This window comes from Agelaius phoeniceus, chromosome 12 (genome assembly GCF_051311805.1).
Source record: "Agelaius phoeniceus isolate bAgePho1 chromosome 12, bAgePho1.hap1, whole genome shotgun sequence".
Lineage (NCBI taxonomy): Eukaryota > Metazoa > Chordata > Aves > Passeriformes > Icteridae > Agelaius > Agelaius phoeniceus.
This window is the reverse complement of record NC_135276.1, coordinates 2,361,029-2,379,956: the sequence shown is the minus strand read 5'-3', so window position 1 is coordinate 2,379,956 and position 18,928 is coordinate 2,361,029. Positions and strand designations below refer to the sequence as shown.

General features: G+C 45.1%; 1 protein-coding gene across 2 annotated transcripts in view; it reads right to left on the bottom strand.

Moving 5' to 3' along the window:
- Positions 1-18,369, bottom strand: part of CDH5 (cadherin 5) — a 29,420-nt gene extending 11,051 nt beyond the window's left edge. Inside the window, exons 1-2 of one of the 2 annotated variants that reach the window (XM_077185091.1) lie at positions 18,176-18,369; positions 1,909-2,110 (exon numbers count right to left, since the gene is read on the bottom strand). In XM_077185091.1, coding sequence (XP_077041206.1) covers positions 1,909-2,110; positions 18,176-18,201 — 228 coding nt within the window. In that variant the 5' untranslated portion in view covers positions 18,202-18,369. The remainder of the gene's footprint in view (positions 1-1,908; positions 2,111-18,175) is intronic. The other variant, XM_054640815.2, reaches the window with a different exon arrangement.
- Positions 18,370-18,928: the final 559 nt, after the last annotated feature.

Here is an 18,928-nt window from a genome sequence, read left to right as displayed (position 1 = left end):
AACATGAGACACCTTCAGTCTGAGTGACTTTTGTTTGCAACTTTCTGGACCTGCCAGGGTTTTTTGCTCAGTTTCACAGGATTACAGGATGAAATCTGTATTCACAGCTCCTGACATTATTCAGCATTAGCCTCTATTCCTTAGCATTTAGCAGAATTCCTGCCACAGCTGACAGCTTTCTTGTGCTCAGTCACATACAATCCCTTAATAGGCAGTTTTTAGGCTCATGGTATGATAGGAAGGTTACATTTCTACCCTGCAGATTTTAAAATTTAAGGTCATAAGCAGAGAAGAGGAATGAGCATTAATCAGTTTTAAAATATAATTTAATCCAATTCTAAATGCTTTTGCATGCTAGTTGATCTGCAGATACCATAATGATACTTCCCTTTCTATACCCTCACACATACAGAGACATTGCTAGAAGATTTAAACCCCAATTTTCCATGCACTATTTCAGTATTCTTATTTCAGCCAGCTAATTATCAAGGATTGCTGGGTTTGACCAAGTATTTCCATCCTTTTGTTACTGATGTTATTATAAATGTCACCTGTTGGGTGTTCAGGATTTGATTTATCCTGTAGTTGTCATTTACCGTTGAGCGTTGTTTGAATTTCAGTTTTCTCTTTTGAAATGTGTCATTAATATTTCCACCCCTCATTCCTTAGTCATGCTTCTGGCAGCTGGCACTGCTGGAGAGCAGCTCACAACTCTGGAGATGCCACATGAGAGATAACCCCACCCTTGTCTCAAAGATGGGATAGTCTGTGCCTTCTTTCTTGATTTTTTTGTACCTATTCAGTGTAAAAAGCATAAACCTCTCAGAATACCTTTTCTGGTGCTGAGGACAAAAGGAAAGCACTGAGTGGTGCAAGATAAAATCCAGATGTGCCAGCCAACTCCTGCAGCTGTCCCTCAGCCCTGCCTCACTGCTGCTGGGGCCTTTCTTTGAAGGGTTAATCAGGGGCTCAGTGCTGCAGGAGCCTTCAGGAGATTGTGCTGCTGAAACACCCCAGAGCTGGACAAAATGAGAGAATTACTCTCATTTAGGACAGCTCCAGGGATAGAAGCTGCTCCTCAGTCTGGGGCTGAGTTGGTCTGAAAGGAGGCAGAGATGCCCCGTGGGAGCTGAGAGGACCCTGAGGGTCTGTGCTTTCTCTGTGGTGCTTTTTTGGCAGCCCAGAGCAGCCAGCAGGGCCTGTTGGACTCTGTGGGACAGCCCTGACAGATGTGAGTGCTGCACAGGGCAGGGAACGCTCAGCTGCTTCATCTGCAGTGCCACTGTGCATCCCTTTGAGAGGCTGCACTGGGAGAACCTTCCAGGGCTTGTGCAGGGGATGATTGGCTTTTATGAGCACTGCCCTGAGGAACATGAGTTTGCAACCAGGTCAATGCTCGTGAGTATTTTAAAAAATTCTTTGCTTTCGCTTTGTGCAACAACATTTTTGATTGTGTAATGGTATTTCGAAACATAGCACTCGTGTTTTGAGTTTTGAGAGATGTAAACTGTTGTTTTTTTTTATTTGCTGATTTTTATTTTTATTTGCTGATCTCTGAGGTTTCTGAAAGAATCTTGTGCTGCCAGGAAAATCCTGACATACATCAGTCACCAGACTTCCTTCCCAACCATGCACCTGCAGGTGATGTGGCTGTTCCTGCATTTGGAATCTCCAGACCTGCTATTCCCTTACATTTACTTGTATTCTTCAAAGGAATTAAAATTCCTATGGCACTGCTCTTTTCACTTACTCTTTGCCCACATTTTGAAGATTTTAACATGTTAATATGTAAGTATTAAGTCCCATTTCTATTTCCTTTTCATTTCTCCTGCCTAGACTGCAAACAAATACTGCTTTTCAAGATCCTCATTTGCTATTTTTCGTAATTGCTCACAGGTTGCTGCTTACCTTGCCAACATGGTGTGGCAAAGGTGTATCAAGCTCTTCTTGGATGTGCAATTGGTTCCATATCCAGTCTCTCTTCTGGCGTTTGTGACTGACATCATTTGAACAAAGGTTTTGGGTGGATTTCTGACTTCTTCCATCAGCAAATGCTGGGGCCAAGAACAATGAGAAAAGTAGAATAAGGTGGCTCATCTTCTTCTGTAGCCTAGAAAGTAACATAGAAATGCAAAAATATAAATTACAACAGAATCAGAGTCAGCAGAGGGAGCGCACGTGGAAGTGCAAATGGGGATTCCTTCTGTAGGGAAGTCTGATCACTTTGTTTCTTCATTTGCCTCAGCACCAAAATTTGAAGGCTTCTTCCTTCTATAAAATAGTTTTAGCTGGATGAAAACTGTAACAAAACAGCACAAAGTATTTCAATGAAATAAAAAGTGAGCTTTGAATGCTGGTGTCAGAGGCAGCATCCCCTGGTGACTGTCATTGCTCTGAGAGCACATTCAGGGCTGAGCTCCCCATGGTGCCCAGGGCCAGGCCAGCCTGGCACCACAGCTCAGCTCCACTGGAAATGGAATGTTCAGGCCTGACAAACCCAAATGCAGTGTTTTGACATGCCCCGAGACAAAATATGCTGTAGTCAATATGTTCCTATGGAAAAGATTGATTTAGAATAAAATCTGGGGTTTCTTTTGGTGGAAAACGTTATTAGTGTGAAATTTTCAATCAATTCCAAGTACAATACAGCAAATTATCTTTCTTTAAGGGCTCATCTATTGATTCAACTCCTTGTCTTCTGAAGCTTTTGGAGACTCACATAAAGTTCCTTTATCCCCTATTCCCTGACTTTAACATCTGCAAAATGATAATTTGTGAAATGATTTTCAGGTGAAACCAAATTTTTGCATCCTGTGTTAATATTAGCAAACTTTAGGCCTGACTTTCAAATCAGAGGAATTATTTTAATGTTATCTGATTCAAAGCTGATTCATTTTCTTCCTAAATTTCCCATTCCCAATATAAAGGACTGTCAGGGAACTTTAACACTCAAGTAATCAGACTTTAAATTGCACATAAATGACTTTCCATTAGCTTTTAGGAGCTGTCAGCATGCACATCAAAAATAAACCCACTAATTGTGATGAGAAGTTGACATCACACAGGCTGCTGGATGTGAGATTAAATTAATATTTTCATCAGGAAGGTGCTGAGACGTTTCCAAAATTACTCTCTGGTAACCAGGCAATCAGTGTTATCCCATGGTGCAGCATCAATGTCAGTTAAAAAGATTTTGTTTATCATGAAATGTTTCTCTGCTGTACTTTTCTCTCTCTCACATTGTTGTACATAACCTGAGGAATGTTCCTCCTTTGTGGCTGGGTAGGAAGTGAAGAAGGTGCCTTTGAATTTGCTTTTTGGTAGATAAGCTGTGTTTGATACAGTTTTCTGGATTCAAACAAAGCCTTTTGATTTAGCTAGTTTTTTCTATTCTATGCCCTTAGCTTGACTTTGAATATTTTTAGAAAAAATGAGTATAATTTAGATGTTTTGCTATACTTTATTTGTGTAGATGGACATTTTACAACAGGAAACTGGAAGGCAGCGATATGATTCTGCTGTGATTGTGTAAGTCTGACTTTTATCCATAAAATTACAAACCACAATAACCAAAGGAAGCCATTGGCCAATGCCAACCAGCACAGGCTGTAGTTTGGCCAAAGAGCAGACTGAAGTGTTTAAAGAGACTTTTTCTCTGGTTCCTCTGCTGAGTGGAGCTCTCCTGTAGTGCTGAGCTGCTGCCTGGAAGTTTTAAAACAGAAAATGCTGACTGAATCTCTTTACATGAATGTGCATTTCAGCTGAAATTTAGCTGCCCCTTTCACTCAGCATGTCCATCTTTGTGTTTGTAGATTTTAAGGAGGCTTCAATTCCTTTAACTCCTGATTAATGGATTCCTTGTTCATATTTGTCAGCCCCCCTGGGAAGTGGATTGTTCCTTTGGCAGCAGTTTGGAGGTCCCTGGCTGCCCTCTGGCACTGCAGCTCAAGCACAGACTGAGGTGGGAGAGCCTCTTGCAAAAACTGACCTCTGCTTCACCTTTGGCAACTTTGAAGCTGCTCATTTTGGGAAAATGACAGTGCACTCTGGAGCTCTTTGCTTGCTCTTCTCCAGGGACATGGGAGTGCCTTGCCCCATAGGAGAGGTGACCCTGAGGACACTTTCCCCAGGACAGGTGACCCTGAGGAGGACAGGCTGACCCTGAGGAGGACAGGCTGACCCTGAGCTCACCTTCCCCAGGACAAGCTGACCCTGAGGACATTTTCTCCAGGACAGGCTGATCCTGAGCACACCTTCCCCAGGACAGGTGACCCTGAGCACACCTTCCCCAGGACAGGTGACCCTGAGGACACCTTCCCCAGGACAGGCTGACCCTGAGGAGGACAGGCTGACCCTGAGCTCACCCTCCCCAGGACAGGCTGACCCTGAGGACACTTTCCCCAGGACAGGCTGACCCTGAGCTCACCTTCCCCAGGACAGGTGACCCTGAGCACACCTTCCCCTGGACAGGCTGACACTGAGCACACCTTCCCCAGGACAGGTGACCCTGAGGACACTTTCTCCAGGACAGGCTGACCCTGAGGACACTTTCCCCAGGACAGGCTGACCCTGAGGACACTTTCCCCAGGACAGGCTGACTCTGAGGACATTTTCTCCAGGACAGGCTGATCCTGAGCACACCTTCCCCAGGACAGGCTGATCCTGAGGACATTTTCTCCAGGACAGGCTGATCCTGAGCACACCTTCCCCAGGACAGGTGACCCTGAGGACACTTTCTCCAGGACAGGTGACCCTGAGCACACCTTCCCCAGGGCACCATGCCCATTTTCCACGTGGCAGCCCTTGCTGCTGTCCCTGCGTCCCTCACCATGCTCAGGAATGCCCTTCGCTGGCAGCACACACAGGGCAGTGTGGGCAGTGCTGCCATGGGGTTCACTCCTGTGGAAGGGCACTTTCCCTGGCTGCAGCTCCTGACAAGCTGTGCTAAATGCTCTTTTCTGGCTGTGACATTTCCCTTCCCAGCAGCTCTCACCCAGTGTGCAGAGGCAGCAGCAGAAAGGGACATTGCCATGCCTGAGCATTCCCATGGAGCCAGCAGCAAGGACATTTCTGAGGGACAACAGGGGTTGTTAACAGGTAGGATCAGCTTTCCCTTTTTTTTTTTTCCTGTAGGATCAGCTTTTCCTTTCTTCTGTGTCTGCTGGGCAGCCAGGACTGAGGGATGGGGATCAGGTGCACCCCTGGCAGCAAGGACACCCCAGTTTGCAGCCCGGTGGGGATGCAGGTGGATGTCTGGGATGCTGCAGAGTCCCTGCCCTGCTCTGCCCCCACAGCCCCCTTATCCCTCTGTCCCTGGCTCATTAGCCCAACAGCTCCAGCTTCCTTTAGTCTAATCAGGCACCATAAATGTTCCTGAAAGTTAGCAAGGAGTGGTTTATTCAAGCAGCTGAGTTTCTTGCCGTGCTCTTAAATTTTCTTCCAGCAAATGATGAGTTCTCCCACCCATATTATTCATTTTATGTGTTGAATTATTTTAACAAATAACTCTTGGTCTGCAGGGTACTATAGACAGTTAACTGAGAAATTCTGGTATTCAAAGTGATTTGTGTGACACATGACTCATATAGTGCAGTTTCTTCTTCCAGACTGGGAGTAATTATTTAAAAATGTTGGGTGGAGATACAGACAATACTGTACTAATTAAAAGTTTGCATTTTACAGGTTGTTTTGGCAAGTAATCAACTGTAAAGGTGATGAACTGCTGATATAAATACAGTCTCCACATAATGAAAACACATTGGATGAAATATTCTTATGAACATTTGTGGGTTTTTTTTCAGCTACTTGCCTCTCACCTAGTTTACTTCTAACTCTAAAAGTGTGTATTAATCCTTATGAAAGGTTAGTAGTTTAGCTGGCAAATAAATTTGTTCTATGCTTGTATATTAAACAAAAGTTAAATCAGTTTCTGTTCAGAGCTTTTAGGACATGAGGGACAGTTGCCTCTGAAATGATTTATTTTCCTGGTCAATCATACTAAAACCTTATGCTTATCTTTGAGAATTTTTCAGCATCCAAAAAACCCCAAATGGATAATGCAGAGTGGTGATAATGAACATTCTGAGAGAGAAATTTGCTAAAAGTGGCACGAGATATACGAATACACAAGAAATCCCACACATTTTAGAAGGGTCATGTCTGTGTTGTTGAGATAATTTGCATTACTGATTGCGAGAAAGGCTGGAAACAAAAGTTTATTTTCTCTTACTGGAATCTGAATGATTTAGATTCTTACTGGAATCTGAATGATTCCAGTAAGAATCTAAATGATTCATCTAAATGAAAATGAAAAACCCCATACAAAAAAAATTAGTTTTTCTTGGAGCAAACAGCACTGAAAAATTATTTTTCAGATGGAAAAAATGTACTTTGATACACTATCTAAACACCTCCACAATTGCTGTGCTCAATGAAACCATGGCAGATACAGAGAGCAGAACCTGGCCTGGTCTCAGGGAATAGAATGACTCTGAACAGCCTGGCCCTACAGAATCCATTTGAACTTCAATTTCTCATCTATAGGAGGGGTAAGACTAAAAGTAAATGTGTGACTGCAGCAGGACCTAAGGAACAGAAAGTTGGCACACCAAACACAGGAGGGGATAAATTATCTTTTTCCTTTGCAGTGCTGTAGTTTTGGTGAGCAGACAGAACATCATTAAAAGCAAATAGCCTGAGCAATACTTAATGCAGCCTCTCAGGGGCCACAGAGGGCTGTGCAAGCCTGGGCTGATAAAGCTCCTCATGTCTCTGACAGCCCTGCAGGCAGATAAAAACCATTGTCTGCTCCAGAAGGGCACTGGAGCCCAGAGCACTGAGCTGTGTCTGCGGTGTCCTGGCAGGGACCTGAGTGACAACGGCCTCAGGTTCTGCTGTCCCTCAGCTCAGAACTGCTGCCCATGGCTCTGCCCAGCTCCCAGGGCAGCAGCAGGACATGTCCCCAGCTGTGCCCTCAGGTGTGACCCCACTGTGTCCCCACTGTGTCCCCACTGTGTCCCCACTGTGTCCCCAGCTGTGTCCCCACTGTGCCCTCAGGTGTGACCCCACTGTGTCTCAGCTGTGTCCTCGCTGTGTCCCCACTGCGTCCCCACTGTGTCCCAGCTGTGTCCCCACTGTGTCTCAGCTGTGTCCTGACTGTGTCCTCACTGCATCCCCACTGTGTCCCCACTCTGTCCCAGCTGTGTCCCCAGCTGTGCCCTCAGGTGTGACCCCACTGCGTCCCCACTGTGTCCCAGCTGCATCCCCACTGTTTCCCAGCTGTGTCCCCACTGTGTCCCCAGTTGTGTCCCAGCTGTGTCCCAGCTGTGTCCCCACTGCATCCCCACTGTGTCCCCACTGTTTCCCAGCTGTGTCCCGACTGTGTCTCAGCTGTGTCCCGACTGTGTCCCCACTGTGTCTCAGGTGTGACCCCACTGCGTCCCCACTGTGTCCCCACTGCATCCCCGCTGTTTCCCAGCTGTGTCCCCACTGTGTCCCCACTGTGTCCCCACTGTGTTGTTATCTCTGCTCCCATTCCCCTCTGTGCTGCTGCTGCTGGGGCTCCCGTGGGACAGGAGCTGAGGGCACCCAGTGACAGCAGGAACTGGGGAGGTCCTCAAACCCCAGTGACACTGAGAACAGCTGCCTAATGAAATTGTGCACTTTTGACTCAGAGAAATCTTTTTTTTTTAGGTTTTTTTTTTGGTTGGTTTGTTTGGTTTTTTTTCCATTTTTGGCTGTACCGTGTGGCGGGGCAGAACTCGGTGTTTCTGTGTCTGTCACATGTCCCAGCAAGGCACAGCAGTGCTCTTTCCTGGGAACACTCTGCTGCTTGTTCCTTTCCAGGTTCTTGAGCTGATTTCAGCAGTGCCTGACTACCTGGGGCTGAGTTTTGATTGTCCTTGTGTCGATTCTGTGCATGTGAGAAGTGATTTCCACTGATGACTAAACAGCCTGGAATGCAAATGCCTGCCTGGAACTGGTTCTAAAATGCCATTTTGTATGCAATGATGGTACCTTGAAGTAAACAGCCACTGTGATGACTAAACAATCTGGAGTGCAAATGCCTGCCTGAAAACTGATTGGAAAAATGACATTTTCTACTTGGGATAGTACCTTTGAATGAAAAGACACTTGAGCAATATCTTAAGCAAACTTGCTTCTTTAAAAATAGCAGTGTTGTGAGAGCACTCGTGCTGCATTTGGTGCTGCTCAGTTCTTGGTGTTGGTGCTGCAGCAGGGTATCAACACAGGTGAGGACAAAATTCAGCACTTCTCCTTTGGGCTCCTCATGTTTTCTTTCCAGGGAAAAGGAGAATTAATTCTAATCTGAAATGGCTTTGTGATTTGAGTTTCAAGTTTCTGGTAGGCCTGGGGGGAATTTATTAATGATTGTTTTTCCCTGTCTGTTCACCAGAAAGTTTCTCCTGGATGATGCAAAATACAACTTCACCTTATGGGTGGATGGAGTCCTCAGCTAAGACAGATTTCTCTTTTGGAAATGAAGAAATTTGACTATAAAAGACCTGTAAATATTTACTTTGTAAACATTGAATGTATATTGCCTTGGTGGACAGCAGGCAGTCAAATTGTGCTCCAAGTCTTTCTGTTAGCTCAGATACAGAACTGGGAAGAAAATGAGGGAGGCAAGACCCTGGTTTGGTGGGTTTTTTCAACTTCTTCCTCTTATTTTTGTCCCCCTTTTCTTTTTTCTTTTTCTTTTCAAAGAAGCAAAGCCACTCTCCAAATCAGTGAGTGACAGCCCCAAAGATGGGTGAGCAGCAAAAATGGATCTTCCCAGGAGCCCTCCCAGAGATCCTGACAGCCCTGCCTGCATTCAGTGAGTGACTGCTGGTCCAAAGTGCTGCAGGGAATCCTGAGAGGAGGCAGAGTGAGGGCTGAGGATCAGAAATGCATGGTCCAGGAAGATTTTGGTGGTAAACAGAAAGAGTGAGGGAGGAAGATCCCTTTTGTTCCTTGCTGATAAATCTGACTGAGTTGGGAGGGTCCTGTCAGACAGTGAAGCACCAAGGCCCAAAATCTCAAAGGTGCAAGGATTTTTAACCTCTGCTGGTTTCTCTCAATTTCTAGCTAATTTTGTCTTAATATGCATTTTCTTAAAATTAAAACTTTCATTAAAAACTTTCAAAAGCATATTTTGCAGTTTTTTGAGAGAAAAATGCTGTCTGTGCTCCTGCCTGATTTGTATCTGATAAAGAATGGAAACAATTATTTATTGAATGTGTGTTTCTGGTGTAGGTCCAGATTCAGTTTCCTGTTCACAAACACACATTTGCTTGGCTTAGATCTTGATTTCCTTTACATAACACCTGCACAGCTCAGAGTCAGCTCTGAAATTGGCTTCTGTTAGAATTCAAGAAAACCTCAAAGAATCTCTGTTCCTGGGGATATTTGGGAGAGATGGGCTGATAGATTGTGCCTGCTTGTCCTGCATTGTTTTGGTACCTGTAGCCTTTTGTGGATAGTGTTAATTTAAATATGTCTGGGGATCTGAAACTCTTCTGTTTGTGGAAATGAATCCCTTACATGATCTAATAAAAGAAGACCTGGACAGTCTGTACAAAATTGTGCAACTTCCACATAGGTCAAGAAAATCTAGGACTTATTTTTCTGTGTTATGTCAAAAATCTTACCCAGGAAAATGAGCCACCCCTCAGGGGCTGCTCCTCCAGGTCATGTGCACAAGCTTTGATTCCTATTCTCATTTTTAATTAAATAATTTTCCTGTCAATCTGTAGTAATCTGGTTTTTAGCTGAGTTTCTTTCTTGTAAACCTGGTAACTGAGAAGCAAATTAAATATATTCAGTTACTGGACTGTTCATGGACCTTAAGGAAGGACTATTTTTGGACTGGATAAATTAATAATTCTTGAATGACTTCTATTATTGAACAGTGCTCTCTTGAACTGAGGGTTGTTTGCTGTGGATGCCAGATGTGATGGAGATAAAACAATGCTTTGGAGTCATTAAAATGAGCAGTGACAGTACAGATTTCCTTCTCATCAGATTGGTGATGCAGCAAATTGTTGTTTTAGGGAATGACTGTTTTTCTGTGACCATCCTGGTATGTCCAGCAAGAAATCCCATCTTGGTAAATCTGCTGACCTTGTGGCCAGAAGAGAAGCAGAGGTGAGGGTCTGTCAGAGGCACACTCAGTCTGAGGGAGCTTTAACACAACCTTCCTCACTCCCCACTCCAGGCAGGTCTGTCTCCTGCAGGGGCAGAATCCCTGCTTTGCTCATTGTCCATGATCATGTTGGATGTCACCACAGAAGCTGTAGAGACACTTGAGAGCTGATGAGAACCAGTTTGAAAGGGGACACATACAAAGCATGAAGCACTGAAATGTTCTGGGGCTGCTTGGGGCTTCTGACTCTTTCTCCTATAGTCACATGATGCTTTACTTTCCCTGAAGTATTCCCAAAATGGATTAGAGTCCTTTAAAGAAGTGGTATTGTCCAGTCTGCCCATGCACAAAGCCTTTTACTTCATTACAAATATGTCACAAGGGGTAAAATGTGCTTAAGCACAGTGCCCAGTATAAACACAGCTGCTGAAATATTTGTGATTAAATTATTAAACCAATTTTTGATTTTGTTTCATAGCAAATAAAAACATCATCATAAACAGAAAATTTTGGCTTTCCCTCAGTTGTTGACAGCATTAATCCCATGGAGTTTAAGCTCCCAACCTACTCTGCTGTAGCTTTTTACAGCCTCTGGTCCCTGGGAGCAGGTTTGTGAGGGCTGAGTGAGAGCAGGGGTGTTCTGGTGTTAGGGGATGTGCTCAAACCCACAGGCAGAGTTTGGGGCACAGAATGTTCTCACCTCATCATCACTGTCACTCACATTCTGTGCTCTCTGGCTTAGAGCATTCCATTTATCACAATCAGAAATCCCACAATACCTATGACTGCTCTGATTTATTTACTTGGCAGATGTTGCAAGGGTGAAACAAACAATCAAATGACAGAAAATTTGCTCTTGGCCACATGTCTTGTGGTGACAGTTGTCAAGTGCTTTTGAAGCCAGAGCCATTGTGGGGGTTAACTCTGGGTTAAGTGCAGCCCTTCTGCTCTGAAGTGAGCTGATAAGATGGGTGGGATCACCCTGCACGCATAGTTTGGAACTGCAGACATTTCCCTCTCTGAATTCCTCCTCCAAGATAAAGAGGAAGATACCTCCCATCTGGATTAATTATTGATAAAGGCAGATGTTGAAAACAGTGATGAAGTGCCAGTGTTGCAGACAGGCAAAGAGCTCATTCCCTTCCCTGCATCCAAGAGCAGATTCCAGGGATGCTCGGGTTTACTCCCCCTGGGCAGGGGCTCCAGTCTCACTGACACATTTCCCTGGCTGTAGATCCAGTTCTTCCCTTGCTTCCTCGGAGCCAATTTCCTCCTGCTCATCCCAAACTGAGGTGGCTCAGTGGGATGAAGGTGCAGGAGTCTCCCTGAGCCCCCCTCATCTCCAGCACCCCGCCTCTGATGCTGTTTGATTTTGGGGGAGCAGGAGGACAAGAGAATCCTCCAAAAATTATTTGCTCATTCCAGTGCAGAAATGGAATAGTTTGGGCATCTTGGAGGTGTTTGGGATCACTGCAAAGATTTCTCCAGCCTCTCTGACCAGCTTTGCTCCCTACATTAATGGTGTGCACCTTTCAGACTGGCTCTGCTTTGGTGCTTCCCCTGCTTGGCTCAGCTCTACAGAGCTTGGCTGAAGCTGCCACTGGGTGTTCCAGAGTTTGGCCAAGCTGAAAGAATACAAGGCACAAATAAGAATAATGTATTGAAGAGCTTTCTCCATTTCCCCTTTGCTTCCACATAAATCCTTAATATCAGAGAGGCCTCCTAGCAGAGATCTCCAGCTGAGCCCCCCTCATTAAGGAAAAGTCCCTCTCCTTTGAGGAACCACTTGCAATAAATAGGATGTTTTAAAAAGTACAATGTAGCTGTGTTAAGAGCAGGTAAGATTTTTTCCCCATGTTTTTCTTTAACAAAAGCTCAGGAGCAGGAGTAGCTGTGTGGCACAGGAGCATCGTCCCCAGGTCCATAAGTGACATTCACTGCCCTAATCTGTCCAGAGAAACCCTGCTCAGCTGCCTGTGTGTGCTCATTCCTTTGTCCAGAGTGTTCTCTGGGGCAGCTGAATGCATCAGTATTTCCTCTGAAAATTAGCATTGTGGCAGATAAAGAAAGCATGCACATATACATAAATCTCTTGTTTTCTGTCTGGGCAAGAGGCTGAAAAAACAGGGTGTGTCTGGATAGATTTTGTTTAGTGTTCTGTATTTTTCTCCCTTTTTAGAATGTCTCATTCAAATGTCAGTTCATTCTTCTCAATTTCCTGTCCTTATCCAGCAGATCCAGCAGATTGTAGACCAGGCTTAATTAACTTTAAGACCTTTTATGTCCATCCCTACAGTTACAGTCCTTTCCTGGAACACTTCCATTGTATTATCTCCATGTGTTATGAGATGATGCAAATGATATTTTTACTGCTTTTGGGAATTTACAATGAGTCTTCCAATAGTTTTAGTTACAGCTTAGCTCTTGTCAGGAAAATCCCATCTTTAAATCAAAATAAAGCTAGGGCAGCAAATTTCCTCTTTAATGTGCTGATAAGGGAAAGCTGGAGAGCCTGAAAATACAGGCCCCAGACACAGGGAAGCTTAAAGAGGTGAGGAAAGCTGTTGTAAGTTATGTGACTCTCTTCTGTGTGGATTTGTTTCTATGTGGGAGTGGTTATGATTTAACAGAGATTTTTCTTAAGCTAAGGTGGAACTTTTCAGAGGCTGTGTAAGTGGAACATTTCTTTCTGCCACAGCTCACGTTCTGATCACAGCCACTGGAAAGCCCTTCTGGAGTGAATAAACCCTTTCTCCTCATCTGAAGAAGCTGCAGGTCAGTCCAAATCTGGCAGGTGATGCTGCTCATCACTTTACAGCAGGGAAAAGAGAAAATATATTCCACAGAGAAATGTGTCCCTTCCTTCCTGTTTGGGACTGAAGTCATGTCCAAGTGCAGCTCAGTAATTCAGGATCTATTCTAATCCTAAGCTTTTAGCAAAGCTGCTGCTGGCAAACCCAGGGTGCAAAGCAAAGGTGTTTGTGAGATGGTGCTGCAGAGGATGGAGCTCTGGGATAGCTCTGTCCCTGTGGAGTTCCCATTTCTCTCTTTGTAAAACGAACCCCCAGCAAAAAGCATTCCAGCTCTCTGCCCTCCCTCGTTCATTTGTGTGCTGGGTAAGGTCTGAATGGAACTAAAATGTGCCATCATTGTTTATGCTTTCATGAGAGCCCTAAATTATAATATATAATAAACCCCTAAATTACCAGCACTGAGCAAACAGCCAATATACACAAATCCACTGTAGCTTTGGGCTCCTAGAGGGGGTGTTGAAAACTCTGATACATTATTATTAATATTGATTGCTTGGCCTAATCCTGACATAGAATCACAGAATTGTTGAAGTTGGAAAAGGCCTTTAAGCTCACCAAGTCAGGAGTAAACTGATTCTCTTGCAGACAGACCATTTATATCTGAAGGATAATGACAGCAAAAGTCAGAAAGAGAAAACAACGAATGAATTCAGGCCTAGGGCTGGAGGTAGAGGCAGGGACCATCCCATAACAGAATGGAGAAGCCAACTAAAGCCCTGTGCCAGGGGGATTCTGCTGAGGGAGCTGAGCCCATCCCAGGAGCCTTTCCCATCAATGGCAGGATTTCCTATCACTGGCAGGACAGCAGCAGCAGCCCTTGGTCTCCCAGGCCAGACCCTGGAAGGAGGCTTTGTGCTCCTTGAGGGTTCCCAGGGCACAGATTCACAGCAGATAGCATCACCAAAGGAAGGGGAACAGGAAGACTGGAGCTACCAGAGCATGGATTAGAAACGTGGACAAAGGCAGGAGAAGGAATTTGGTGGAAGTGGAATTTCCCTTCCCACTGTCCTGCACAATGAGGCCAAAGGCCCTGTGTGCTGCAAGAGCCCCCCTGGCCCTGCTGAGCTCTGCCAGGGGTCAGGGACACCCTGCAGGTGGGGCTGGGAGGGAGGGGATGCAGGGAAAGGACAAAGGCAGAGGTGCCACTGCTGCTTTGTGCCTTTGTAACAGATCTGGCACAAACAGAGGCCTCTGCTGCCTCGAGCTGTGCCACAGGATGCTGGGGAAAGTGCACAGCAACAGAAGGGGACAATAAAAGTGACCTCTTTGGGTTTTGGAAAGGAGGAATTGAAAACATTTTTGCCTTTTTGTCTACCTCTAACTACAATGGTGCTCTGTGTAAGCCCTTGCAGTTCAGGTAGCAATGCTGGGGCAGAAGAACACTCTTTTCTCTCTGCTGCTCTTTGGGAAGGTACCTGTGCCACTTCCCTAGTTTGTGCTGGCTTTTCTTTAAAATATCTGTCATTTTTCACTATAACTTCTGGCCTTTTGTGGCTAATACTTGATAAAGGTTTCAAATGCAGCTGCTAATCTATAGTAAGAGTTTTGCTCTCACACAAAAATACTTGTCTGGAGAAAAGTCTTCCAGAGTCTGCTCACCTCTTGACCCCTGGTCCATTCTCAGAGCACCAAAACTGGAGTGTGGGCAGTGCCATGGAGGGATAGGTTTCCCTGTGCCCTTCTCCTGTCTTTGCCAGCCCTGGAAATCCCAGGTCTTGAGCTGCTCCAGGTCCTGTGAATGGGAGGGCTGGGCCCCAAATCCCCCTGCCTGCCCAACAGATGTGTGCAGCAGCACAGGCACAGATCATGGCACAAACAACTTCCCTTCCAGGAGATGACAGAACTTAACATATTCAGCAAAAGCTTGCATTCAAAATACAGCCAGTTCTATTCTTATTGACAGATCTGAAATTCTGATGCAGATGAGTGAAAATCAAATGAAAGGGGCTAATTTGTATTCCTGCACTCAAGAACTGCAAACAGCTTCCTCACAATTTATTATTGATTTTTCATATTCCAAGGCCAGGCTCGCTGCAGAATTCAGGAGGTGCAGTGCTGAGGGGTGTGGTGAGGAATTCATTCTGTGCAGCCTCTGGGGTAGCTCAGGTGGAGCCCTGGGCATGTGGGAGCCCCAGCAGAGGGCACAGGGAGCTGAGGCAGCAGGAGCCCAGGGCTCAGCAGGCACAGCCAGGCTTGGGCACCCTTGGACTGGGAGGGGATAAAAGCCCTGGGGTTCCTTGGCTGGGATCCCTCCTGGAGGCAGCAGCTGGGGCTGTTCTGTGCTCCTGCAGGGGAATAAATGGCTTTATGGAATGAGACTGCCCTGGCAGAGCTGGGCTGGGGCTGGGAAGGAATCCTGCTCTGGCAGAGGGTGTGTGCTGGGTGCTGTTGGGTCCTGGAGCTGGGGAGGGGCTGCAGCCCCAGCAGGGACAGCCTGGGTGGCAGTGGGGCTGCCTGGGTCCCTCCTGGAGCACTGTCCTGGAAGGGTGGCAGTGCCTTCATTTCCAGACCATGCCTTCATTTGGCACAGGTTTGTCCCCAGCATTTCTTGGTGAGACCCCTGGTTTGCAGGGTTCCCTGGAAGCTCCTCAGCAGCACAGCTGGTGGCTCCAGTGCTGGGTTTCTGTGTTTGCTACACCTGCATGGCCCTGGGCAGAGCAGAGCCCTGAGGGGAAGCCCACAAAAGCTTTTTATCATGGCCCAAAGGAGTGCCCAGCTCTGCTGCCCAAGCTCTGCTCCCCTGCAGCTCCCCAGGGCCTGTGGGAGCTGCTCTGGTGAGGGTGAGCTGGGCACCTCTGTGCCAGCCAAGCTCCAACAATCCCTGTCTGCTGTGCTCAGGGGAGCAGGGGAAAGCACTCACACCACAACTCGGGGGGGTTTCAGTTTGTAAACTCACAAGGATAACAAGGGAAACCCATTTGTAAAAAAAAATAAAAGACACCAAAGTAATTTCATACCCAACAAATTTCTCACAAAGGGAAGCTCTTATTTTCTTCTTGGCACTAACATTAGAACCTCTGAATTAATTAGAACCTCTGAATTGTAGAATCTGAGCAAAACCTGCAACTATGATGGAAATGCAATGAAGATTCCTTACAGAAAGCTCAGCTGCCAGAAATCATCAGTTATCTTGATCATGTAAACCTTTGCTCTTTTAAAAAACAAAAATTATTTTCTGGCCTGATTTAAGCTTGTAGTTCTGTAGACACATACCCGGACAAGAAAAGAGAGTTTTATGAATTTTTTTTCTATTTTGAGTTTGAAATATTAATTGAATTAATTGATTTATGGAGGGACAGTGAAGTCCTTTTTTCCACCAGTGCTGTCAATCAGAGCAGTTTCTGAGCCATGCTCTGTGATTTTTACCTCTATCCTGTTTTTAGAGCAGTTTCCTCAGCAAGGCAGGATGTGAGGCAAAGCTGGCAGCAGAGCTGTTAACTCTGCCCTGCCTGTGTGCCCCACATCTTGTGAGCTGCACCTTGCTCAGGGACTCAATTTCAGTTTTTAAAAATGCTTAAAGAACACTCTTATGGTCTTCTGTTAAAGAGCAGAGCTTTGGGAAAGGCTTCCTGTTGCATTGCAGTGCAGCTGTAGCAGTCTGAAAAATAACCCAGGTTTGTGGCTTTGTGGGCAAAGCAGGAATGATTTTTTAATTGAGTTTATGCTTTGCTTTCAAATTAATTTGTTTTATTACTTGTAAATTCCCATTTTTCTCTGTAGCACACTGTACCATTCTAAGGCTTTCCTATGCTAAATGCATCCTGTGTCCTTTTCTCCTGTGGGTCACCCTTTGTTTAAGGATAAAACAGCTCCTGGAGATACCAGAGATAAATTTCAAGTCAGCATTTCTGTGATTTGTTTCTGGTATATGGGTTGTTGTTACCAGGCACCAATTAACCTAAGATGAGAAGCTTTTGTAAATCTTTGGAGCATCCTTGCTTTTGTCTAATATATTTTCCTGCATGAGCATCTATAATACTGTGTGCTTTTACAAATGCTGATCTAATGATTTATATTCACAGGAGGCAGGGACACATTGATTAACTCTACCTTTGTTAACTGCAGAAACAGCCAGCTGGGAATGGTTTTGGGAGCTAAGAATGGAAGAGATTTTCTCACAGAAATTCATCTTCTTCCATATTTCTTTTCCTTGCATCTCTTTCCTTCTTTAATCTTTATTACAGTGTGACAGCCAGCATGGTGAGGTGCTGTGCACACTGACAGTCCCACTATTGCAGAATGGATTTCTTACAGAAAAACCACTATCACTTCATCTCTTATGCATAAATGCTTTGTCTCTGCAAGCTGCACAGCGAGCTTGTTAGTTCAGGGACCTGCTACACCTGCTCTAGGACAAGATAAAAGCCTTTTCAAACAACTTTTTCTGTCGAGCCACTGCTCATAAAATAACCCATCAGAAAAAAGATGGGTCTTTTTGAACCACTGAGATCAAGGAACCTCTGGAATAAGAATTGCTGGTCTTTTAGAACAAAGTCTGTAAAACCTGGCACTCCAGAGTTAGGGTGTTCAAGTACCTGGGACACTTTAAACTTGGGAATTAGGAGACCACATCTGCATCTGGGTTTGCATGAACTCCCCTCTCAGTTTTAAACAGATATGCCAGAGCTGGCCAGAGCACACGGTGGCTGTCACCTCTTGGCCCTGGGCACAGGAAAGCCACCCACCTTACAGACAGACCCCAAATCCACTTCAATAAAACATTTGCACCAAATCCCAGCCCAGTGCACCTCTGCTCACTACAAACAGCCCTGGAGCTGCACCTGTCTACACCAGGAGGGAAATCCCTTCCTAAAGCCTTCACAGGTGCAATTGGCAGCACAATCTCCACCTCTTTTCCATTATGGATGAACATTGGCAACGTGATCTAAATAGTACAAAGCAATACCCAAAACCCCATGAAATGTGTATATATATATTTAAAATAATCTGGGAATATTATGGTATAGCCCAACAAAGCCAGAGATTTTCCTCTTCCAGTGTCAATTGGTAACAGCTCTGCTGTTTCTACTTAACTTGGCGTGGGTGCCATCAGTGCAAGACCCAAAGGATTTGGTGGATATGTATAAAATTCATAGCCCATTTGCTGATATTTCTTAACTTATTTAAGACATTAGAAAATAATCTGGGTGGAGGTAAAAAACCCTTTGAAAAGAACTTGATGGCTGAAGGACAGAAAATAACATTTGTCTCTTACCCGAGTCCAAGGTGGCCAAGCTTCATTCTGGTACCAAATCAGGCAAACTGAACACAACAGAATCCCAAAATGTGAAGCAGAATACAAAAAACGAAAATTAAATAGAAAAATCCAGTTCTCTTTTTGTGAAGCAATACTGGGAGTGTTCAGCTCTCCAGTCTCCAAGGTTTTCCAGCTGGGAGTCAGCCTTTCCCATCCTGCATCCCGGCATCCTGTTATTGTTCCAAGCCTTAGTAACCCAGGGAGAAGAGGGAGTGGAGGAAACAAGATAAACTTAGCATTATTATTGCTCTATCTACTTATTTGTTGCTGACTCTATGAGGGAACTGAATAAAAGGAAACTGGCTCTGAGAGAAACACCAGTGTTGGTCTGTTATTTGCTGTTGTTTTAGAGAGAGTTTTAGCAGTTAGCAAATATCTGAGAGGAACTTTTGGTGACTGACACTTGATCAGCACAGGCTATGCCTGCTTTGCACAAACAGGACTTTCAAAGCTGTTTGGAAGTGTCCTACCTAGAAGAATTTTTATACCTGGAAACAAAAAAGGGTAGAGCCCTCCTGTTAATGAGACTGGGCTCCTGCTAAGCTCTGCCCGTGCTGGCTGTAAAGATGAAATGTCACAGTGTTTTTCACAGCTAAAGTGAAGACCTGAGGAGCAAGGCAGTGTAGGTAGGCCTTTCAGAAGGAGAAAATGTTCATAGCATCTTGATTATGCTGAGTTCTAAGTCTGGAGACCACTCAGGGCACTCAGGAG